At 42.5% G+C, this 25,692-nt stretch overlaps 1 protein-coding gene across 1 annotated transcript; it reads left to right on the forward strand.

Annotated features, from left to right (window-relative positions):
* Positions 1-3,683: 3,683 nt before the first annotated feature.
* On the forward strand, positions 3,684-25,692 carry trim46b (tripartite motif containing 46b; the record flags this gene model as incomplete). Its single annotated transcript, XM_084079584.1, has 12 exons — positions 3,684-3,743; positions 10,782-11,043; positions 14,665-14,815; positions 15,794-15,992; positions 16,695-16,841; positions 17,447-17,542; positions 19,198-19,451; positions 20,165-20,286; positions 20,636-20,974; positions 22,707-22,936; positions 24,534-24,601; positions 25,227-25,692. 12 exons carry the CDS (start codon positions 3,684-3,686, stop codon positions 25,690-25,692), a joined length of 2,394 nt encoding a protein of 797 aa, XP_083935710.1.

Raw genomic sequence — 25,692 nt, forward strand, 5'->3', positions numbered from 1 at the left:
TATTCCTAACATACTGTATGTGCCATTTGTATTGTTTCTGGTAGTCTATTTTATTTTCATCTTATTGTATTTTTATGGTCACACAGTTTTTTGTTTAGTTTAGTTGTTTTTTGTGTAATTTCATTGCTTGTAATTTAACCATAAGTATATTGTAAATGCATGTGGCAGTAAACACATTGAATGTTGAATGTTTACAATGATTCCTCAATTCCTTATTGTATGCTACGTTTTTACAGCGTGGCCGTAAGCCAAGCCACCTTGAACAGTGTTTGTCTGTATATACGTATGTATGTATGTACGTACGTACGTCGCCCCTCAAAAATAGATCAAAATCGCATGTTTGAGGGTAGGCTACACACAATCAGTGTCACTCTTTTAACATGTTTATTCTGAAGATTTCTACTGCGTGCGTGCGTGTGTGCGTGCGTGCGTGCGTGCGTGCGTGCGTCAGATAGACAGAGAGCTTATGTGTTTAGGGATTTTTATCTCATACTTCCTCATTGCCTAGCCACAAACAGACATGATCACATTTTCATAAATGAGTAGTAATCATATAATGTGTTATTTTGACAGTTAATCAATACAAGAGAGTATACCTCTTACTAGTACAGCTTTCACTTAACATTTTGGAAGGAATGGCACTTTACCACATGACATTATTTGTGTCACTTGTTTTAATATGCATTACTTTATGTTAATTGTTATTATAGTAGCCAAAAAGAGACCATGTTGCCTGAAATGGACAATCATGCTTCTTGAATTTTCACATTTTCAGCAGTTATTTCAGCAAAAGGTGGCTGTTTTAATAAAGAAAATATTTAGATCACATTTGAGGGTTTTCTTTGTGATAATAACAGCTGTTTTTATTTAATTGATATCTCTGGGTGCTTGCTACATTTTACAAACAGATTCCATCTTTGTCACTAACTTCTTAAATTTGAAAACATTTAAATGAGAAAAATGTTTGACCAGCAATGTAAATACATAGCTTCTCATTATACAGTCAATTTAAACCATTGACATTTTCCACTCAAAGGTTTATTTCATCGGGGCAGACTGCTGATTATTCCCAGTAGTAGCAAAGTAAGCAGTCAGTGATATCAAAGAAATAAAAATAGCTGTTATTTAAAAAACAAAAAAAATCATCTAAATATTTTTCTTCTTTTACACAGCGGGTGGGAATTTCCCACCTTGTTTCTCATCTGTTCTTGATTGATTCTAACATTGACCTTGATTGTGACATTGACCTTTCCAGCCATGCATTGTGGTGAGCAGGGCAACAATAATACCATTAGACGGTCCAATCTAGTGTATCGGCCCAAGGAACCATCACCAGAAGGAAATGTTTGGATCGGGGCGGTGCACCTGATCTGGCGCAGCGCTCAGGTCCTGGACCTGGTGAGACGAAGGAGGAGCCCGGCCAGGAGACAACCCACAGAGCCTAGTCCCTCCACGTGCCAGAGCCTCCCCGAGTCCCGGCAGAGTACTTCCGGAGAAGCGGACTGCCCTGTCTTTCCCTATAGGACTGACCGTGGGTGCTACTGGGACGTTAGTCGGGGCTTGATCAACCCTGGCTGGGTCACCTGGGCGAGGGTGTATGTTGTATGTTGCGAGACCCGAAACACCCTATGACCCCAGGCTACAACACTGATGATACGTCCCAGTTGCATCCATGTGATGTTTTTCTTTATTATGTAAACCAAAGAAAAATCATAATTTTAATGTAGAGATATAGATATATACTGTATATGTAGATGAAGTAAATAAGCCCTCCCTCATAAACTGCAATAAACAGTATGAACCATTATAAACAAATGTCTGGGTAAGATATAATATCTGAATCTGATCATGCACCCATAGAACGTTCCATGAAGGACTCAAGCGGACTTAGGGATAGGCAGCCTGCTGGGATAGCTTACTTTTATTCTGAAAAACCTCGATATACATTATGATATATATATGATTTTTTTTTTGTATTAAAAAGGTCTTAAAAGTCCTTAAATTGTCACTTCACTGTCATCTAGGGACCCCCCAAAATCACGTGGGGACCCCCCTGGGGGTCCCGACCCACAGGTTGAGAACCACTGCTGTAAAAGACTGTAACACACAGAGCACTACAGAGCTCTTAATTAACAACTCACTATTGCCACCTTGTGACGAAAATACAACACTACCTTGAGGGGAAAATCCTCTCACATGCAAAGAAAAACATTTAAATTAATTTAGTGGACCATCAAACAAAACTGAATAAATAAAGCTTGAAAAATAATAAATATGTACCTAAATATGTCAAATATTAATTATAAACTATCAGTGTATTATTTCATAACATATTAACATAGAATATTATATTAACATAAAAACTCATATCATTAAAAGTTATCTTGTCCGTTGGGGTTCAAATGTCCCTAGTAGCCTAGTTTTCCTGATTTAAGACTAGTCCTTTATTATTTTTCCCTCCACTGCTCATTGCTCAGCAGACGTGCTAAGTTTGTGGAGTTAAACTGGGCCTGGGGGAGTTAGAAATAGCCTAATTTATCTATTTATTATAAAATAACTTCAAGTGCTTTTAGAAAATAACAACAATGGAAAATCACGCTGGTGGCTGGTGCATCGTTCTCAATGGTATTTACCCAGTGGTGTAAACTTTACACCACTGGGTAAATACCATTGGTGTACTGTAAAGTAACCAAGTACATTTAGTCAACTGTACTCAAATACAATTTTTAGGTATTTTTTTTTACTTTACTGGAGTATTTCCAATTGTCAGTACTTTTACTTCTACTCATCTCAGAGGCAAATATTATGCTTTAACTCCACTACAAATATTTGAAAACTTTACTAGTTAGCCTACTTTGTAGATTTTGATTATTATTACAAAACACACACTACAGCCCTATATATTTCAGCCATTTGAAAATAGCAGATCTACAAGCTCACAATGCGCGTTGTGAGCTTGTAGATCTGCTATTTTCAAAAGATTTGTATACATTTTGAAAACTTGAAATGGGACATTCTGCATAATGAGTACTTTTACTTTTGGTACTTTAAGTACATTTTGATACCAATACGTTTGTACTTTTACTCAAGTAAATATTGAATTCCAGACTTTTACTTGTAACCGAGTATTTCTACATTGCAGTCTTGATACTTTTACTTAAGTATAGAATTTGAGTACTTTTCCCCACCACTGGCATTTACCCAGTTCATAATGGTATTAACTCTACTCTACTGACATGGTTTGGAGGTGCAGTTCGGTGAGGAAAGGGTGGGGGGCGGAAGAAAACCAGCAGCGTCTGTCAGCATCTGAAACGGTGTAGAAATGCTCTCCAGTTCATGATGTCACATTTGAACGTTCATTCGCTCTCGCTTTTGTATCCTATATGTCATATAAAAGACATATAGCGCGTGATGGGTTAGACAATATTATTTTTTCTTTGCGCAATGTCCATTGGTTACTGCGTATTTACATATCCATTACGCAAAAATATCAGATATATATTGTGTTTGGGGCTGCAGCATTTGAAATTTCATAAAAAAACATATTTGCACAAATGTAAATTATATTTTTTGGGGGGAACTCTATAGGCAAACGTAATGGCCTACAGTATTAATTATAGAGCGTTTTTTTAGCCTATATATGAAGATCATGGAGACAACAGGAGATTCAATCAATTTTTAAAATGGCAGAGTCGGATTTGAAAACGGCTACATCAGCGATGGATGCTTTGGCTCGTATCAGTGTGAGTATAAAATGACTGTTTGTGTTATCAATGGATGCACGGTGTATTGGTTGCATGATGGCATTGTTGCCGTTGGTTTTGTTTGCCTATTTTTCGAGTATAGGGGGAGGCGGTGGAACGAATTGTACTAGGCTATGTCATGCTCCACCTGTCGGAACCTTCTTGACTGATTCGCCTATTTCACCATGATGAGCTGGGCCTATTCTCTGTAAACCACGGCCCACATAATGATTGATTGATTGAATACTTTATTTAGTCGTTTTTTCAACAAAAGAAAAGCACAGGAAGTACAGTTCTATACAAAGGGGTGCTAAAAAGGATTAAACCCAAGAAAGCACTATGGCTTGTTTCCATTGGGATTGTTCATTCCCAGAGATGTGCCTAATTCAGCTTAATTACTGTGTAGCAACAGCTTCTTTATACATTTTCACTTACACTTCAATCCACATCATCCATTTAAAATGTGTACCAGTCCAGAACCAGTGTGTACCGGTGTATCTTTAAGACTCTGGCTCTGACCTAGCCTATTGAGGTTAAATTGGCGTGCGGCATGCCTAATAGGTTTATAGCTAGTTACTGTATGACATTGGTTTATTTGGTATAGGTCTGTAGCCTACGACATGCGGTAATTGTTGGTTGAGAAGGTGGTGGCCATTGGAATGGGATAGCCGGTATAACAGGATAGGTGGGCACTACAGGGACATCTGGGCATCTCGATGGAAAATTGGCTATTTTGTCCAAATGCTAAAAAAATAAAATATTTGAAAAATGGTCTTAAGGTAAAGTAAAGTATACATGATTAGAACGAGCTTAAACATTCGACAATTAAGGTATAATATTTCTACAATTGCTCCAAAACCTGATAGCCGGATATCTCACTTCTTGTTAGGCTGTAAGAGCTTACATTGAACTTGAACTATAGACATAAACCAGCAGCAACAGCATGTCTTTATCCTGCGTTTATTGTGTGATATCATATCTGTAGGCTAATGCATGAGTGATGCTGTATTAAAGCCATGCGTTGAGGAGGGCTTCCTTGGAGATGAGAGAGATTGCGGGCCTGCCTGCTCGTTTCCATGGAGACGAGATGCAGGCACACGTAGACACAGCCTGCTAACAGAACAAGTCGCCTATATCCACGCTGGCCATGGCATTTGTCGCAATAACGACATGTATGCAGTAGCTTACTATAGACTGCACTTTGTAGAGGTGTGAACATTTCTATAAACGGTGATTGTCTATTAGAATTCTGCAGATCTCAAGACAAACACGCAATGTGAAAAGGCTATGTAGTAGCCTAGCCCTGGTCCAGAGCGCGAGTGAGTTCTCTCTAATGCTCTGCCATGCCGCTGCTCTGCTCAAAGCCGAAAATTCCACTGCCGTGCGAGGTCTCCGTCTTTAGTAAAAAATAAAAAGACATACATTCTATTAAGTCTATAATAGTCTTATTCTAGGTCTATTCTCCAGGGTGGGAAGCCTCCCAGCACCCCACCTTCTCTGTATAATACACTTTTTGGGCAGAAAATAAAATATGTCAGAATTTATTTTATTTATTCCACTGCGCCCTCTACAGATCTAGTCAATATAAATTACCATTGACCAGATCTGTAGAGGGCGCAGTGGAGTAAATAAAATACTTTCTGTCTGGCGGACATATTTTATTTTCTACCCAAAAAATGTATTATACAGAAAAGGTGGGGTCCTGAGAGGCTTCCCACCCTAGATAATAGACTTTCAAAATCGGTGATCAGCAAAATAGTTTTGTTTAATTTTACTAAAGACGGAGACCTCGCACGGCAGTGGAATAACTGGAATTGTCGGTCTGTGAGCAAAGCAGCGCGCCTGGCAGAGCGTTAGAGAGAACTCACTAACGCTCTGGACCAGGGCTAGTATTATTAGCCTAGCTACTACTGCAGAGCACAGCACACACCACAACGTGGGAAATAAATAATTACGCACGCATCCACCAATGACATGTCAGTGTTAACACTCTGCAGCTAATAATGCCCGACATCAAAGCTACAGTTTTATTTCACGCACACATAGTGACAGTTGTCTCAAGATGTAGCGCAACTCCCAAACCCCCCTCCCCTCCTTTATGCTGGGAATGAACGCTAGTCCACTGTCATGGCGCCTAGGCTCCAGGTGAAGGTAAGGAGGATGCGCTGCCGCAACGCGTGTTCTTTTCGTCATGCGGGCCACAGTCTTGCACAGCAACAAGGGTCGCATGGGTACCGTGGTGAGCTCCTAAAATGGGCTGCTTGGAACGTGATGGAATGGGTTTAATGAGACTGAAATAAGTCCTGGATACTGAAGGGAGATATTAGGCCACATTTGGAATATGATGATGACAGAAAGGATGAGGGTGAGTGAGTTAAGAAATGAAGTTAATTGGGTTTTATATGGATAAAATATTAATTATAATAACATTTATTGATGCTATAGGCTAATTCTATTCATATAATGGCCTTGTCCTGTTTGCACAGCTGGGACCATGACAGTGACTGGGCCCTGGCTGAGTTGCTATGCAGACATTGATACTGAATTCAGCCTGATAGTTATTTGCAGTGATTTTTAGTCCTCAGGAAGGTCATTCTCTGCATGGTCACTTTCCCCCCTCTCTCTGCATCACAGTGTTCAGCTCTAAGTGTCTAAGTGCTTTCCTGTGTAATCCAGCTGATTGAATTTTGCTAGAGTGTGTGACAGCATGCATGTGCGTGACTGCATGCGTGTGTGTGCGTGTGCGTGTGTGTGTGTGTGTGTGTGTGTGTGTGTGTGTGTGTGCGTGTGTGTGTGTGTGTTCTCACATACAGTACGCGTGCATGCATGTACAGTATGTGAGAAAGAGGGTCTGAGCATGCACTGTTAGCTGTGTGTGTGTGTGTGTGTGTGTGTGTGTGTGTGTGTGTGTGTGTGTGTGTGTGTGTGTGTGTGTGTGTGTGTGTAGTGTATGTGTGTGTGTGTGTGTGTGTGTGTGTGTGTGTGTGTGTGTGTGTGTGTGTGTCGTGTGGTCGTGCATGTGTGTATTTCTGTGTGGTTTTAGAATATTCTGGGAAAGCTTTGGTTTTGGATAAGACTTTTCACTGCAGTTTTTCGACACACTTGCTGTGTTGCATCACGTTATAGAGCTGGAATCACAGATAGATCTCTTCTGCAGCAGAGTGGGCCAGCCAGTCAATGCTGCCCTGCTTTTGAAGTTAACTCAATGTGTCACAGTGCTGTAGCTGTGCGATGCTGCTGGTGACTTTGTAACAGCTGCACAGGTCAACATATTTAGATAGAGTGTTTCCACAATGGCCCTGTGCCAAGGTTGCCACAAAGGCAACAGATACCCTCTTTCATCCCATCGGGCTCTCATATGTTATCTCTAGCATGGCACAAGACACCTTCAGAGGCAGCTTGATGACGTTTAAATGTACCACTACACAGGTAAAATGTTTAGTCTAGATTAGAAGGAGTTTACTAGGACAAGGCATCAGACGTAAATATTTCCAAGTACTATTCCTGGCTCCCAGATGCTCATGGCTATTAACCACTTGAACCCTAGCATCCCTATTCTGGGGGAAAATTCACCAAAAATAGCAGGTCTATAAACTCAAAACGCTTCAGAGATTGGCTATTTTCGGGGGGAAAAATTCGGAGTAGAGGGAAAAGAGAGCGGACCAAGTACAGAACCTACCCCGTTCAACTATAAGTATTTGTTTATTAGTATAGAGGGTGGTTAACCCATTTAGACCAGGAAAGAATCTGTGTCATTATATTTCTTTGGCTATTCAAAAAATATCAGATCTAGCGTGGCACAGAGTGCCGTGCTATGAGCTTGTAGATCTGCTATTTTTTGAAAATTTGTGACAATTTATGCAAATCTTTAAATATATGTATTTTCAAAGCGAACATTTGTAAAATATTTTGTTCCAGGGACCTTCAGAAGCAAAGATTTGTGTTACAAATGTTCGCTTTAGAAAATATGTATTCAAAGATTTGCACGCATTTTCACGATTTTTCAAAAATAGCAGATCATAGCCAAAGAAATCTAAAATGACAGAGATGCGTCCCCGGATTGAATGAGTTAAATCAGGGTGCCTGCCTATGTAGAAACCTTGCGTTGAGGAAAGTGGTTAGTGTCTGTGGATTTACTAATAGGGCACCAAGTGGGACCTTCCCATCACAGGTGTTACATTGAACTGGACCCACCCACCTACAGGAGGCCTAAAGTTGAAGCACTGTGTACCCCGTTAACAATTGGACCTTGCTCTATCTATCAACAGCATAATCAATTGCTTCCAAACATTAGCAAATTAGCAAATATTTCTAAACATCACACTGAGATGTGATCAATGGCTATCTACCTCCCTCTTTTAACTTGAGTGCCCGGATCTCCCATTTTTTATGTGATGTCTTATCCCGTCTGATCCAGGAGCCCCTTTCACTCTGTTGACTTTTACGTCTCCGGTGAGCACCTGGTTGCCTCGTTCTCTCAATCAATGACATGTCTAACAAGTATTCTAGCTTTGGAGAAGAGAATTTATTGGGATTATTCAGCATGTGTCTTTTTATTATGTCACTCATCTCAATAAAGTAGTAGTGTTGTTAGAGAGTATCCCATTTACTGGACAGGGGTCAAGGGGATACGCTGCAGCCAGTGGATCCATCCCTGTGAAAGTCTATTTCATTAATATAGCGCCAAATCACAACAACAACAACAACAACAACAACAAGTTATCTCATGACACTTTATATGTAGAGCAGGTCAAAACCATACTCTTTCATTCACAAACCCTACATGAGCAAGCCCTAGGCGATAGCTAAACGAAAATCTGGCCTTTGACGGGAAGAAACCTTGAACGGAACCTGGCTCTAGGTGAGCTGCCATCTGCCTTGACCAGTTGGGTTGAGAGAGAGAGGGGGACATGCACAGAAACAATAATAACAATAAACTATAACTGTTTGCAGCTATAGTCCATGGAAACACTTGATCCTTGTAATAATGCCTCATGGAAGCCTATACAGTATGAGTACAAATGCACAAAAACTCAAGTGTCCTCCTGGCCTAAGGCAAGATACTGAACCAGGGGTGTTCTGACCACATTGGTGAAATTAGACAGAATCTGTGCCTCAGTTGAATATGCGAAGACACAAATTCCTGTTAATCCCATAATAATAATAATGATTATAATAATAAATATATGTATAAACCATTTATAAAACACTTAAGTTATAAAGTGCTTTACATAAAGCTGAAGATAAAATAAGATAGGCCTCCAAATAAAAACATGCATGACATAGTATAAACTATAAAGTGCAGTGAGTGAGAAATAAAAACCCTTAAGGGAAACTATAACATTTCCAAGCCTTGGAAAGATCGTGAAAATCCTTGAAAATCCTATTTGTTTTGTGTATGGTATGTGTATGATTTGCTGTCAGTCTTGAACTGTTCATCTCTGTTCAGTGTCTCTGTGTGTTTTGTGTTACAAGTGAGTTCTTGATATGTTTCTGAATCTATAAGCATTTAAAAAAAAATACCTGATGAAAAAGGGGACTTAAAGTCTGACTGATTGAAAGTATAATTGAAGGAGTTCTGATTTACTTATGATTCATACAGAAGTAACCATGTGTGGCCACTATGCAAAGAGTTTTACATAAGAAGCTATGTGACTTCAGCACACAAATGCATTGACTGCAGTGATTAAATAATTAACGCACGCTATTTATCTATATTTAATAAGGGCGGTGACCCCTTACTGTCCTTCTGAGATATCTATTTATGTAGACTGTTCTGTCAGCTCTTCATGTGGTCACACTTTGCCCTCCTGCCTCTCTTCTTCGAATCATTGCTTGACTGCACCTGCCCTTGGTTACTACAATTGCTACAAAGTATTTTTAGATCTCTAAATCTTATTTACCCTTGAGCTTCCTGATTGATACCTCTGTGATACCTATCCATTTTACATGTCCCGTGTTTTTTTCACTTAAAAGGTTCACAAAAATGATATACGTAGATTATCACCACAGCATTTGTTGATGCCATATAGGACCTAGGATATCCATCCCAGCCAACGGACGGCACATCAAGGCTGATGCAGCCATGCCCAAGGATGGATAATGAGCTCAGGGAATACTGGGGGATACAAATACTTTGTTTACCACATGCCCATAGTCTTATTTATTCACAGACAAGACATTGATAAAAATAAAATGTTATACGCATTTTAGTATAAAACACAGATTGACACTACTGTCAATGACAAACTGACCAACTGGGAGTTCCAGATAGTATGGAGAGGGTGAGGGAGTTGGCTGAGAACACAACAAGTACAGTACTGATGTCCAGGCCTCGCCCTTGTTGGTACACAGCCATTCTTTGAACTGTTAATGATCACTAGTTCTTTTCCACTGTGTTTTGGTTCCTTTGCTCCCAGATAAGTGTCGCCTCAGCTGTGAATTCTACAGTGTACTACACCAGGGGTCTTCAATGTCTTTCAGCCCAAGGACCCCCTAGCTGAGAGAGAGAGATGAAGCACGGACCCCCTCTACATATACAATTGTGTTGCAGATTAAACATTTTCATAGATTTCATAGTCATAGATAACTTCATGGACTTGTTTGACGGCCTTGTCATCAGTGTATGTTGGATTCATGTTAAAGTGTATTTCACATTTAACCACTTAAACGTCAATATTTAGTAAACTTGACCCTTCACTCTGTACTTGGTCTGCTCTTTTTCCCTCTACACCAAACCTTTTTGCCGGAAATAGCCGATTTACAAGCCCTCAACGCCTCGCAGCACGAGGCGTTGTGAGCTTGTAGATCTGCATTTTTTGGCTAAAGTTCTCTTCAGAATAGGGAAATCCTATAACACAATGATTCGGTGGCCCCCCTGTAGTAACTCTGAGGACCCCCTAGGGGTCCCGGACCGCCTGTTGAAGACCCCTGTAGTACACCATCCGCAGCAACCCGTGTTTGGTGGATGATTTTCGCTACATATTATCTCTTCATCTCTACATGTTAACGTCCCTTCTTCACCTCTGTCTTTCCCAGTCTAACATGAAGAGCATGGAGCGTGAGCTCCACTGCCCGGTGTGTAAGGAGATAGTCAAACAGCCAGTGGTCCTGCCATGCCAGCACAGTGTCTGCCTCATGTGCGCCTCGGAAGTCCTGGTGGCAAGTGGCTACCCGCCCCCAGAACTTCCGCCAGAGCCCAACTCACCGGCCTCCACCCCCAACACACGTTCACCACGCCAGGCACGTAGGCCCGCTCCCAAAGCCGAGCAGAGGCCTATTGACCGTGTCCTACGAGCAGGTATGGCTTAGTTGGAGACCTTCTTTTCCAAAATGACAGAAATGTTATTTAATCAATTTAGACCTACTGTATATGTTATACTTAGTCGTACGTGGACTAGAGAAAATAGCCAATCTACAAGCTCACAACACAACGCCTCGTGTGGTGCGTTGTGAGCTTGCACATCGGCTATTTTAATTTAATAATCTGACATTTAATTAGATGCCAAAAATGAAAACAGATTATGGTACTTTTCAAATTATAGTAGGTCATTGAATCTATGTAGGACAAAACACTTTTAATTCAATTCAATTCAATTCAATTTTATTAAAGTGTCAAATCACAACAAGTTGTCTCAAGACACTTTACATGTAGAGAAGAGACCCGACAATCCCACCCTGAACAAGCAATTTTTGCGACAGTGGCAACGAAAAACCCTCTTAACTGGAAGAAACGTCAGGCAGACCCTAGGTTCTAGGGCGGGGGCCTTCTGCCTCGACCGTGTCGGGGGAAAGAGGAGAGAGAGAGGGAGAGAGAGAGAGAGAGAGAGAGAGAGAGAGAGAGAGAGACAGAGACAGAGACAGAGACAGAGACAGAGAGAGAGAGAGATACAGTGCAGGTAGTAACAGTAACAATAGTAGCACATATAATAGTGTAATATATGATATATATGATAGTATAATATAGTACAGCAATAATGTGTATGTAGTATATAATGGTATAATATAAGAATATTAAGATAATATACAGTATATATAGTATAGTGGTATAGTGCAGTGTAGTAGAAATCCACGGTCGTGCTCCATGGAGAGGCCCGGTCCGCAGTCACAGTCTTGAGCCGCAGCTGGGGGTCCGTATTGACAGTCCATGGACCTGCGACGTGGGAAATAAAAGAAACTCCGGGGAGCGGGTCCCCGGTTGTAGAATTAGTGGCAGGCCTTACTAGAGCGTGAATCCGTACAGGGTTAATTACGATTGTACCATTGGGACACAAACCCACACAACCAAAGGGAGAACGAGAAGAGAGAGGACGAGAGGAGAGAGGGGGGGAGGGTGGGGAGGGGAGAGAGGATAACTATAGGGTGACTGAGTCTATACACTTCGGCTATAGGCTTTATCATAGAGAAAGGTTTTTAGTCTAGTCTTAAATATACAGAGTGTGTCTGCTTTGCGGACTGAGACTGGGAGATGGTTCCACAGCTGAGGTGCCTGAAACTTAAATGCTCTGCCTCCTGTTCTAACTTTTTTGGGGTTTCCTGGAGCCGTAAGCATTTTTTCATACTGTGGGCGCAGTGGTGTTCTGGTTGGTTTATGGGGCTCGATGAGTTCTTTGAGATATATTGGTGCCTGTCCATTGAGAGCCTTGTATGTGAGGAGGAGAACTTTAAACTCGATTCTGTATTTAACCGGGAGCCAGTGCAAAGAGGCCAATGAAGGAGTGATATGATCTCTTCTTCTGGTTCCTGTCAGTATGCGCGCAGCGGCATTCTGGACAAGCTGCAGGCTATTTAGGGATTTATTTGGGCAGCCTGATAGTAAGGCGTTGCAATAGTCCAGCCTAGAAGTAACAAATGCGTGGACAAGTTTTTCTGCATCATTTTGGGACAGAATATGCCTAACAGGGCGTGTCTTGCACCAGAGACTGCTTCTTGGTTTGAATGATAGATTTTTTCTATGGTGTACCCACGGACCCACGTTTGTCTGGCCACCAAAGTCCACGCGCCCCAGTCGCCACAGAGCAATTATGTTAATGCTTTTGAACATCTTTAGACAAATACTAAGATATTTAATACAAATAAATATCTTTATAAAGCGTGGGATAGAAGGAGATGGGTGACTTATAATAGATGAATTTCTTTATAAATGTGTATGTATTCTATGTGCAGGTATATATAAATGTATGTACTGTATGTGGCCTGTTTCAAATCAGGCTGTACTATGAGTTGCTGGTTGGGTGTACACTGGAATGTTTGTCATTTTGTTTTTTTGTTTTAAAATTGATGTGTCTGATAATCCCATGTGGGATGGGTCAAGAAATTGTTCGGACACGGAAATAAAACGTTCATTCATTCATTGATTGATTGATTCATTCATTCATTCAATACAGACAATGCAATATGCAGAAAGCTTGAAATATTTACCATAAATGGAAAAGGAGGCAAGTTTTGGCTATATAGTATATTCATCAGCATATCTTTTTTTCAAGTCATTTCTATTTTTCTAGCTTTTACAACTTAGTTCCCCTCCTTTCTAAAAATGCTTAATTTGTATTTCTGTATGCCAGGAGCCATTTGGTGTTGCAATAAAGCAAGGAAGCCATTATACCTGTTGTACATTTGTTGTTTTAGTAATTCATATTGTTTTAAAATTGTATCTGAGCCTATAGTAGGTAACAGCACACACTAAAGATCTAAAGATGTCTAAAGATGACAGATGAGCTTAATTTTCGAGCTCTCTCTGCTTTCTTAGACAGTGGTGTGGCAGCATACAGACAGAGGGTGACACGCAAGGGCCTGCTGCACCAGATTCAAATCCAGGACATCATGACAATAAGCATATGCACCAATGGGTCCGGTCACTAGGGTGCCCTGACTCACGTTTCTAACATTTACCCATCATGCTCCTACTGTGACGATAAAGAGTAGGAAGTAGCTTTTTTTCCCCAAATGGTGAATATGCCACTTGGAAATTAATTGTTCCAACATTAGCGAAACCCTTTCCTTGTTCAATGACATTTGAATGTGAAGTTGTAATTTATAGGATGTGATAACACTTTATTAATGTAATTTTGAGCCATTTCTGCTTTCTGGTATCCATTTGTAAATCTGAGAGTGTGCAAATGTAACCAAATGCACCATTACGGGTCCATTTGGTTACATTTGTACACTAAATTAACACTCAGGACAGTGCAGAGCGACAGGGCGTGTCTTGCACCAGATTGAAAAATGGCATATTCCCAAATATGTAGATGTGTTAGCCTACTGCAGGTGGGGATGTCACAATCAGGAAATTTTCATGATGATTCATTGTCATTGAAATAATTGCAATTAACGATTTAATTGTGTTTTTGGTATTGGACATTGAAACATTTAAATAAATACATCTTTTAGGCTTTGTAAACAAGACATCTAATCAAAATCTTAAAAAAAAAAGTACTATGGCCAAAAACTGTCCATATTTATACACATATACACATACAATTTTATACTTTGACTTTTGTTTTACATAGCGGAATTTGCCGTTCCACAAGCTCACAATGCATCACATCGTGAGGTGTTTTGAGCTTGTAGATCTGCTATTTTCGAAGTTTTTTTAAATAATTAAAAACAACATTATATGAATATCTTTCAACAGATGAATTTATACAGATGAATAAAAACAATTCTGATGACTATGAAAAATAACTGCGATTATCAAAAAAAAATGCTATTAGATAATTAACCCTCTGGCATCTGGCATCTTGTTTTAAAATACAAAATGACTGTCCTTTTTCTGCACCGGTGCAATATGAGCCATATGAGACAAAGGTTTGTATTATACTGTAAATTATAATTGTGACGGGCCTAGTGTTAGATATATGTCCCTCACTTATCGTTGTCACTCTCTCTTCTCTCATCTATCCCCGCCCCCGGTGTCCAGGAGGATACGGTACGTATCCGGGGCGAAGGCGTAAGGAAGGCCCCGCCCCGATGATGATGTTTCCTTGCATCCCCTGTGGCCGAGATGTGGAGCTCGGAGAGAAGGGCCTGACTGAGTGCTTACGCAACCTTACCCTGGAGCGCATAGTCGAGAGGTAGCCCCCCCTCCCTTACACACACACACACACACACACACACACACACACACACACACACACACACACACACACACACACACACACACACACACACACACACACACACACACACACACACACACACACACACACACACACACACACACACACACACACTCACACGGTGTAATCATCTGCATTTTGCAGATGCATATGAAACTGTGCATGCTGCGTTATGGCCCTTCAGTGGCCAAGATGCTAGAGGTCACATTTCAATGAAGCAGCAGGTGATGGAATGTGCTCTAAATGCTGACTGCTATTAATCAGCAGGGTCTGAGCTGCTGGAGGAATGCAGTAGTAGGGCCCACACTGCATTGTGACAACGGCAGTGTAGCCTACTCTGCAACTTCCACTGGGCTGCAGCATTGTGCTGCTGCTGGTTCACATTTCATGCTTTTCATGCTTACGCTCTGCTATCGGCCCCCTGGCGTCTAGTGTAGCTCATCTTCAATTTATATATATATATACACATATATATACACATATATACACACACACACACACACACACACACACACACACACACACACACACACACACACACACACACACACACACACACACACACACACACACACACACACACACACACACACACACACACACACACACACACACACACACACAGTCGGGTGGAAATCGGGTTAAAATCGTTCCTTTTCAGGAAATGGAAGGAAGTTTTTCAGAAATAGTGTAAATAGCCGATCTACAAGTTCACAATGCAACGATAGATAGATAGATAGATAGATAGATAGATAGATAGATAGATAGATAGATAGATAGATAGATTACTGATGTTAATTTCTTGGTTAAGTCTCCCTTGAGTAACTTTAATTTATTCTTGCCATACTCCACTTTCTGTGCCCTCAATTAACTATGTAGTGTCCCCTCCCCCACTCTCTCTCTCTCTCTCTCCATCTCCCTCTTTCTCTACAGGTACAGACACACGGTGAGCTTGGGCAGTGTGGCCGTGATGTGTCAGTTCTGTAAGCCTCCGCAGGCTCTGGAGGCCACTAAGGGCTGCGCCGACTGCAGGGCTAGCTTCTGCAATGAGTGCTTTAAGCTTTACCACCCCTGGGGCACGCCACGGGCTCAACACGAACATGTCCAGCCCACTCTCAACTTTAGACCTAAGGTGAGCCACATAGGCTGGTCTGGTTAGGCTGTAATGGGCGGAGATCATAGATACATACATTCATGGTCGATGTTAATTATAACTTCTAGTAGTGGCAGTGTTCAAATGATTTTTGTACTGCACTTTGGTACAAAAAACGTATCTTGAAAACTACTGGCCGAACTGCCATGGAACTTGCTGAGCACTTTTGTGGTCCCTGGAGGATGAACCCTAATCATTTGAATGACCTTTCCTCTAGTGGCGCCCTCTGGTCTTTTGGTTTTCATTTTTATCCCTGTGCTCTTCTAGTGAGACAAGGATGTCTATTCAAACTAATTTGATGCAGTAGGGTGTAAGGAGCAACACAGCCTCTAGGGGTCACTAGCGGGGTTTTAGTCTAAAAGTCTAAAATTTAGACTCATAAGTTCTGATACAGCACTTTTCAAAAAGTGCTTTGCAAACAATAATGCCAGATTAACTCAAAGTCAATAAGAAAAACATTAAAGATGCCAGACATCAATTAAAAATCAAGGTTTCAGAGAAACAAACTTTAAAAGTGCTTTAAGATGCAATTCTGAAACATAACTCTGACCTACAAAAACACATTACTGATGTATTCGCAAAAATCTATGGAAAATGTACCGGTATTACAGAATCTTATACAATTTGATATATACAGTATATACACCCTACTAATAATCAAAAATCCTCTCCTCTCCCCAGGTTCTGACTTGCCCAGAACATGACCAGGAGAAGCTTCAGTTCTACTGTAGGTCTTGCCAGCGGCTGCTGTGTTCGCTTTGCAAGCTGCGTCGTGTCCATGCCGGGCACAAGATCCTACCAGTTGCCCATGCTTACCAGGCCCTCAAGGTCAGAACCTTTCCTTAAAAAGCAGGGACGTGCACAGATAGACTCTAGGTGGTGCTAGAGCACCTGCCCTTTGCCCTCTTGACCAGAAGTGCCCTTTTTTTCTTCAGTTTACAGCAGGGGTCTTCAACAGGGGGTCCGGGACCCCTAGGGGGTCCTCAGAGTTACTACAGGGGGTCCGCCAAATCTTTATGTGATATGATTTTTCTTTTTTACCATAACCACTCGAAACCTAGCATCCCTTTTCTGAGGAGAACTTTAGCCAAAAATAGCCGATCTACAAGCTCACAACGCCTCGCAGCGCGAGGCGTTGTGGGCTTGTAGATCGGCTATTTTTGGCAAAGAGGTATAGGTGTAGAGGGAAAAGAGAGCAGACCAAGTAAACAAAAAAAAGTATAATTTACTTGAGCACCTGCCCCTCAAAATGTCTGTGCACGCCACTGGTAATGCATTGTACAGAAAGTATTGTATAGTATTGTACAATAAAGTACATAATAATAAGGTATGATATTCTTCATAATATGGTATAATACAGACCTAATATAACGCTGTGTATTAGGATTACATCTATTTGGTGTCAATTTGCTTTTCGTCTGTTGTTTTGACAGGAGAAAATTACAAAGGAGATGAACTACATATTGGCCAACCAGGACACAGTTTTAACTCAGATCACCCAGCTGGAGTCTGCCATAACTCAGACCGAGGTGAGTAATGCAGCTGTCAAACACACTACCGTAGATCACAATGTTAGCACTACCAGTCAGCTAGTGAAAAAAATGGCTGTGTCCATTCTGTCAATTTGACTGGCTACATTGGCAGGTAGCCAAACTCTGTTCGATTAGTCCTTCCTGATCCAAAACCTATTTTGGTTGCAAGGAAAATAAATTGTATGGTGGTGAAGCTTTGACATCACTCACCACTGTTGCCAGGCTGCCGGGGAATATTAGTCTTAAGCGCTGCTGTTGCTAGACATTAACATAGCTGTAAAATACACATTATTTATTACTGGCTTCTTAGAATTATGGATCTCAAGTCAACACAAACTAAATATTATCTGTTGATGTAATGCAATCCCACACACACAGATTAGACCACATCATTGAGCACGCAATTATATTGGTAAATCCGTTTGTCTACTGATGTGCCTAGATGATCTACCACCCACACACACAGTCAGCACCACATAAGCACATGTACATGCACTTCTTCAATCTCACTTTAAGAGTGCCTGTGGCATTTGAAGTAGAACAATTTGCTGTTACCGCGATCAAACCTTTCCATTTATACGATCACAGGACAGTCTCTCTAACTCAGCGATTCCCCACCTGTGGGCCGTGAGGATATTGCAAGTGGGCCCTCAAATAATTGACATATCACTTAGATGCACTCTCTAACTTTCATGTCTAACCCCGGATTCAAATCCGGGTTCCCTGCACAAGTGCTGACACTTTTACCACTGAGCTAATAACAACAGGTTTATACTGTCTATATTATTGCCTGCTCATCCACCTTGGCTAAGCTCGGCCCCCTGTATCATTCGGCTTTCCATTTCATTAGACGCGCACGCACGCACACACACACACACACACACACACACACACACACACACACACACACACACACACACACACACACACACACACACACACACACACACACACACACACACACACACACACACACACACACACACACACACACACACACACACACACACATTATTATATATATAAAACATGTTAAACATGTTGTGGTGTTTTTTCTTTAAAACCTTGGAAAATTATTGCGATACCGATAAATAGGAACTTAAGTCAAATCAAGTCAATTTTATTTATAAAGTACATTTAAAAATAACCAAATGCCGACCAAAGTGCTGTACAGCATGAAAAATGTATACACAAAAAATCAAGGTTAAAACACACAAAAAAGCATCAAATAAAGAACATACAACTCCAAAAAACTAAAATGCTTAGAAAATATAAAACCATAACAGGAAGACAAATAGTGAGGAAAAGAAAAATGTGGGAGCACATGAACAAGTGTCCAACGATTTCTCCAAGGCAGGAGGTTTATTTAAAAGGCCTGGGAGAACAGGTGCGTTTTGAGTCTGTTTTTACAGATGTCCAAAGAGGGTGCAGACCTGATAAGTAGAGGGAGGCTGTTCCATAATTTTGGAGCAGCGACCGAAAAGGCACGGTCATCTTTTAACTTCAGGCGGGTGCGTGGGACCTTGAGGAGCTCCTTGAAGTGTAATACGTTCCATTGATCACACTTTTGAGATTTTTAAAGTGGGCCATGGTCCAGTAAAGTTTGGAAACCGTCGCTCTAACCATTAGATGTCCTTATTTGTCACCTGCAGGTCAACAGCGTGGCAGCCAGAGAACAGCTGGCTCAGAGTGTCAGGGATCTAACGGCCGCCCTGGCTGAACGCCACGCTTCCCTGACACAGACCCTGGAGGGAGCGCGTCAGAAGCGAGGAGAGGCGCTGGCCGCCCAGGTGTCAGAGAGGAGGAGCATGATGGAGCACGCGGGCCTCATGATGTACACTCAGGAGATGCTGAAAGAAACGGACGCGCCCGCCTTTGTACAGGCGGCCCGCCAGACTCACAACAGGTCTGGGGTGGCAAACCTACCTAGACATTTTCATTGTTTTCCTTTCGTAAAAATTGTTGTACTTTATCTTTTTCTTTTATTGCATTATTATCTTTTTCCTTTATTAGATTAGTTCCATTTTGTGGTTATGAATGATAAAGATGTGTTACATACTCTTGTTCTTTGGATAATTGATGACTGTTCAAGGTTATAGGTAACTTCTTTGCGCTCACTATTTACCCTGTCATTTGTTGCCTATAGGGTTCATGCTATTTACTCTACACTTGGATAAGAGCTTCTGCTAAATTCCTGAATTGTAAATTGTGTTTTTAAATGGTCACAGTGTGGGACTAGACTGTTGTATGAAGGGTTGAAGAGGAAATTGAGAAATACAGTGGTTCTGTGTAATCTTTGAACAGATTGACTCTTTTTGTTTAATGACGCAAAAATGAGAAATAGAGTCTGCACACTGCAATGTAGCCCCCTAAAACATCGTTTTCTTTCTCTTTGTGTTGGTCAACCATGCCTTCTGCAGAATAAAGAAGTGCCACATGTTTATTCTGAAGAAGGCATGGACGCCAAAACATTATATATATATTTTCTGATATTGTCCTGTCATGCACCTGCCCAATAGTCTCTACAGTATGCTCCATTTCCTTCTGCTCTCATCTCCCCATTTGGCCCTCTTCTCCCTGCTCCTTGTAACCCTGTCTCCTCTACCTTCACCGTCCCAGGTTAAATAAATCCATAGAGAACATCCAGTGTTTCGCCCTGGCTGCTGATCCTTCCTTCAGACACTTCCAGCTGGATGTCTCCAAAGAACTCAAGCTGCTCACAGAGCTGCACTTCATCAAAGGTGGGAAAAGGAGAAAGGAGGTCCATTTTAGTGGAACATTTGGCAGTGTAGGTGGTTACATGATACGACACGTTGTGAGTTTGTAGATCGGCTATTAGGCCATTGTACAACGGAGCATAATACAGAGAAGAGCTGCCTAAGACGAATCTATTTAGTCGATTATAAAGAATCTATTAGAATGTTTTTGTGTCAATTTGTTGAAAAGAAACCTTGCTTCTCGATTAATCAGTTATAAGTTGGTTATGGGTTCTAAATATCGGTTTCGATATAGTTTTGGTTAATTGCCCAGACCTAGCCGCTATGCCACCTTGCAGATCCACAACTCCATCTTCTTTCTTGTCTCCTCAAGCTCCCCAGGCCCCAGTGATCGACACTCAACGTACACTGGCCTACGACCAGCTCTTCCTGTGCTGGCGACTGCCTCAGGATTCCACCCCAGCCTGGCACTTTTCCGTTGAGTACCGTCGCCGGGGGGTGGTGCCCGGGGGAGGGTCAAGGGGTGGGGTCAGAGGCGGATTGGCTGCAGCCCGCTGGGGCTGGCAGCGATTGGATGAAGTGAACGGGACCAGTGCGGTGATTGACAGGCTGGAGATGGACAGCGTGTACGTGCTGAGGGTTAGGGGCTGCAATAAGGCTGGCTACGGAGATTACAGCGAGGAAGTGTACCTACACACCCCACCTGCACCAGGTGAGAATACAAACCTTATAGTCTATTGACTGGTTTTAACGTATATGTTGTCACGAGTGATGGAAAATATAAAATTGTTGTGCATTTACCTACTGTACACTTTCACTACTGACTCCATAAACAATGCTCATTGCTTGAATTATGCAACTGATGAAATGCTTTTTCTGTTGAATTTCCAGTTGAAACAAGTATTAAGTTGCTATTACTTTCTAAATCAAAGCCAAGTCATAAGTTCAGCTATTCAGATAAATAACTTCATGCAAACATCAAAATATCCCATTACTTGCACATGGAAAGTTACACATAATTTAAGACCCATATGCACCGTTGCAATAATTACGCCCATATCAGCCATGATATAATATGGTTTCCATGGTGAGATGCTTAACAATCATTCTCTTTTTCTCTATCCATTCCCATGTTCCTCTTCTCTCATTTTCCATTTCTCTCCTCTACCCATTCCTTACCATTCGTTTCCATTCTCTAAACATCTAGCTTCTTCCCATCTACTTGTCCTTGTCTTTCTTGCCGTCATGACATCACAGCTCTACACTTCATCCTCTGCTGCTCTGCTCTCACACAGCCAAACGACATGCATCCTTCCGAACGTAAGAATGTGCACGAATGTCTTTTTCTTCCCATCCCTGATCTACCCCATCCTACTACACAAAGGGTGGGAAATAAACACCAGCCATCTGGCTAATTATTGTTTAGAAAGACAATCTTTCTTCGTGACTCATACAGGCAATCACATCTTTAGACTTTTATGGGAATTTAAGGCCTAATGAATCTAACCATTAGATACTTCCCTATTCATGTAGCAGTTTTGATTTGCAATGAAACTGCACTGCTGTGACTTAACATTTTTATCAGGTTCTTTGGCAGGTGACCAGACAGCATTTGGTAAATGCGGGGAATTTACCAGCCACTGGGGTCGGTAAAGAAAAAAAAAGGTTCCGTTTCCTGCCTTCCTCGCAATGATCTCTTCCTCTCTCTGTGTGGTCATGCCAAGCATTCCTGTATCCTCCCACCCATCTACCGTACACACCCAGACACCTATCCGCCCCTGCCGGTACCTTCCCCCACAGTGAGATCTGCCAAAGAGCTTGTGCAGTTTGTTAAGACGCAAGGCTTAACAATGCGGATCGAACACAGATCCGTGGGCCCCTAATGGCTGTGTGGTCGTGTCCTGAGCGGTGTGTGGAAGTGGTGTGTGTGCTCCTCGCTGTTCCCCTGGGATGTTCCTACCTCTAAGTGGTCTGGGTGTAACTGCACCTTGTGTCTGTGTGTGGGGGGGGGGGGCAAAAAAAATGCATCTTTTCCACTGACTCTACCGGATACTTTTTGCTTTGAACTCCCCCCCGAGGTCGATACATAGATCAATGTGCGGTTTCTCCTCTCTTGCAGTGTTGAGCTCACCCCCCCCCCTCACCCCTCCGAGAAGGAGGTGCATGTCTGCTCCTCATTCTCCGACTCCCCATCCTCCTCCTCTGCAGCTTTTCTGTACTTGGCTTTGTTTTCACTACTCTGACTTTGAATACCTTTACGACTGGCTCTTATCCGCCAAGAAATCTGTCTCCATTCCTTTCGTAATCCCCGACCTCGTTTTTGACTGCGCCTCTCCCCCTTGTCCTCCCTCTATCATTTCCTCTTCTTCTTCTCCGCTCTCCTTCTTTCCCCCTCCCCTCACCCCCTCTGTCACCCTTCGTGGGCCTCTCTGCTCCTCTCCCAGTGTTGAACTTCTACCTGGACTCTCGCTGGGGCCTCCATGCAGACAGGCTGGTGGTTAGCAAAGAGCAGCGCTGCGCCCGCAGTGTCCCCGGCCTCTCCCTGCTGCAGGCCGCCGACAACGCCCTCACTTCCTGTCACCTGACCTCTGACCTCCTGGTAGGGGATGTGGCCATCACCCAGGGGCGGCACTACTGGGCATGCTCAGTGGAGCCGGGGTCTTACCTGGTCAAGGCAAGTGTGCAACCATGAAAAAGGTGCGGCGCGGTACAACGCGGCATGGCGGTTGTTGTTTGAAGGTTTTCCACCACAGAAATGTCCTGTTTATCATAGCTTTACACTTCATCTTACATTTCTGTTACTTAAAGTAACATTTTTAGGTACTTTTACTTTACTTGAGTATGTCATTTTTAGCGGTGCCAACCGCTCTACATTTAACTCTGTCCGTCCGTCCGTCCGTCCGTATGTTATGTCCGTCCGTATGTTTGAACACGGCAAGGTAGCAACACTTCAACACACACACACACACACACACACACACACACACACACACACACACACACACACACACACAAGCCAATACTGCACACATGCGCACACACGAACACACGCACACACACACACACACACACACACACACACTTGACGTCCGTATGAGCACGGCGTATGAGCACGGGATGAGCACGGCAAAGAAGCAACACATACAAACACACACACACACACACACACACACACACACAGACTTGGAGATTGCCTATGCCATCTCTCCTCTCATTGGCCACACGTGCCACTGGTTATCAAAGACGGGTCCAGGGACCCCCAGCGTATGTTAGCGTATGTCCGTCCGTATGAGCACGGGATTTTAAACAGCTATAACTCCAGTTTGCAGCATGCCACCAAGTCCAAATTTGGTATGTGGACTTAGACCACCAATAGGGACGAGCATTAATTGCTGAAGCCCCGCCCCCTCTGTCTTCCCATTGGCTGGCCTTTAAACAGCCATAACTCAAGTTCGCAGCATGGTACGGAGTACACATTTTGTACATGGACTAAAACCACCAATAGGGACGAACTGAAATGAGTTACGCCCCGCCCCAAAGGCACCGCTTCCTTCACACAGGGTGTGATTGTTCCTAACGTCTACTCCAGGGGTTCCCAAAGTAGGGGTCGCGACCCCACTTGGGGTCGCGGGAGACTGACGTGGGGTCGCGAAATAATTTTGGGTCATTTAAAAAAAAAAAAAAGTTTTTTTTTTTTTTTTTTTTTTTTTTACTTTAAATTAAACAGAATGGATGAAATAACATATAAAATGATCACAAATGGTACATTTTACCATTTTAATACATTACAAATGCGCACCGAACGTGCACGTTTATGTTTATAAATGACCTCCAGGTTTAGGTGGGGTCGCGAGTCAATCTCCGCCTTATTTTGGGGTCGCGGGCTGAAAAGTTTGGGAACCCATGGTCTACTCCACTACATCTCAGAGGCAAATATTTTGACTTCAGTACAGTTATTTGAAAACTTTAGTTACAAGTTACTTTGTAGATTTAGATTATTATTATCAAAAACCAAACACAAAACATTTAAGCCCCATTTTATACTTCATCTATTCGAAAATAGAGAAGTATGCAGTGTGTCGCATCGCTTGAAGATTGGTTATTTTCAAAATTCTTTACTACTTTTACTTTGTGACTGTAAGTATATTTTGAGGCCAATACCTTTGTTAATAGTAAAAGGCCTGTATTCTACATTGTGTTATTGATACTTCTACTTAACAAAAAAATATATCTGAGTACTTCTTCCACCACTAATTCTATCCATTTAACAGGTGGGAGTTGGCTTGGAGTCTAAACTACAGGAGTGGTTCCACCTGCCTCAGGACATGGCCAGTCCACGGTGAGAAGCCAGGAAAAGAGAAGTCAAATGGGGCCAGTGATCAAGTAGAAGAAATAAGTAGAGCAGGAAGGAGGGAGAAGATTAAAATCAGAATGAGTTTTATTTGTCAGATCACAGCTTGCAGGTGTAAAGCAGTGGGTGAAATTCTCTTTTTCGTGCACGCTCCAGTATTGCGTGAGAAGAGAGAGGATAGGGGTAGAGTAAGAGCAAAGGGAGAGAGATAGAAGACAGGTTAAATAGAACAAATAAAGTTATATACCGTTTACAGACAGCATACCGCGTGTGAAAGAAGATATGTACACGTTAGCATCATATGCAGGTGTGCATTTTGAAGGGAGGCAGAGAGAGGGAGGGAGGGAGAGAGTAGAACTGTCATGCTGTAAATTGTTATTTATTACGAAATAAACAAAAGTAATGTGCACTCTGAATGCAAGACTGAGTGCAGACTACATTTGTTTATTTCAAGATTATCATACACTCAAGTAAGCAGCAAAACATGAGGAACGTTTGTTAGATTTATTGCAAAGTTTGTTTTTATCTACGCATGCCACGCCAATGAGGCCCTCTGAATTGAAAATGGTGTGTGCTATCGTATCCACATCCTCTGACTGTATCTCCTCTACAGCTATGACCCAGACAGTGGTCACGACAGCGGGGCGGAGGACGCGCTGGACTCCCCTCCGCCCTTCTGCTTCCTGACCATGGGCATGGGAAAGATCTACCTGCCACAACACACCAACCACCACCACCACCACCACCACCACCACCATCACCACGGCAACGGCGGCCGGGACCCCCTCACCAATGGCAACCACCCCTCCTCACCCACCGGGCTCACCTACCCCCTTCCGCCGCGACTCGGGGTGTCCCTTGACTTTGAGAAGGGACGCGTCACCTTCTACGACGCCCACTCTCTCCGCCCCCTGTGGGAGGGATACGTGGACTGCTCCGGCCCCGTGTGCCCGGCGTTCTGTTTCATTGGCGGCGGAGCTCTGCAGCTGCAGGAGCTGGTGGCCAATCGCAACGCGGATCAGACCCCGGTCAGAAGGGTGACCATCCAACCCCGCGGCACCAATCTGAATAACAACTGA

The sequence above is a fragment of the Gymnoscopelus microlampas genome (assembly GCF_963454915.1).
Source record: "Gymnoscopelus microlampas genome assembly, chromosome: 15".
Lineage (NCBI taxonomy): Eukaryota > Metazoa > Chordata > Actinopteri > Myctophiformes > Myctophidae > Gymnoscopelus > Gymnoscopelus microlampas.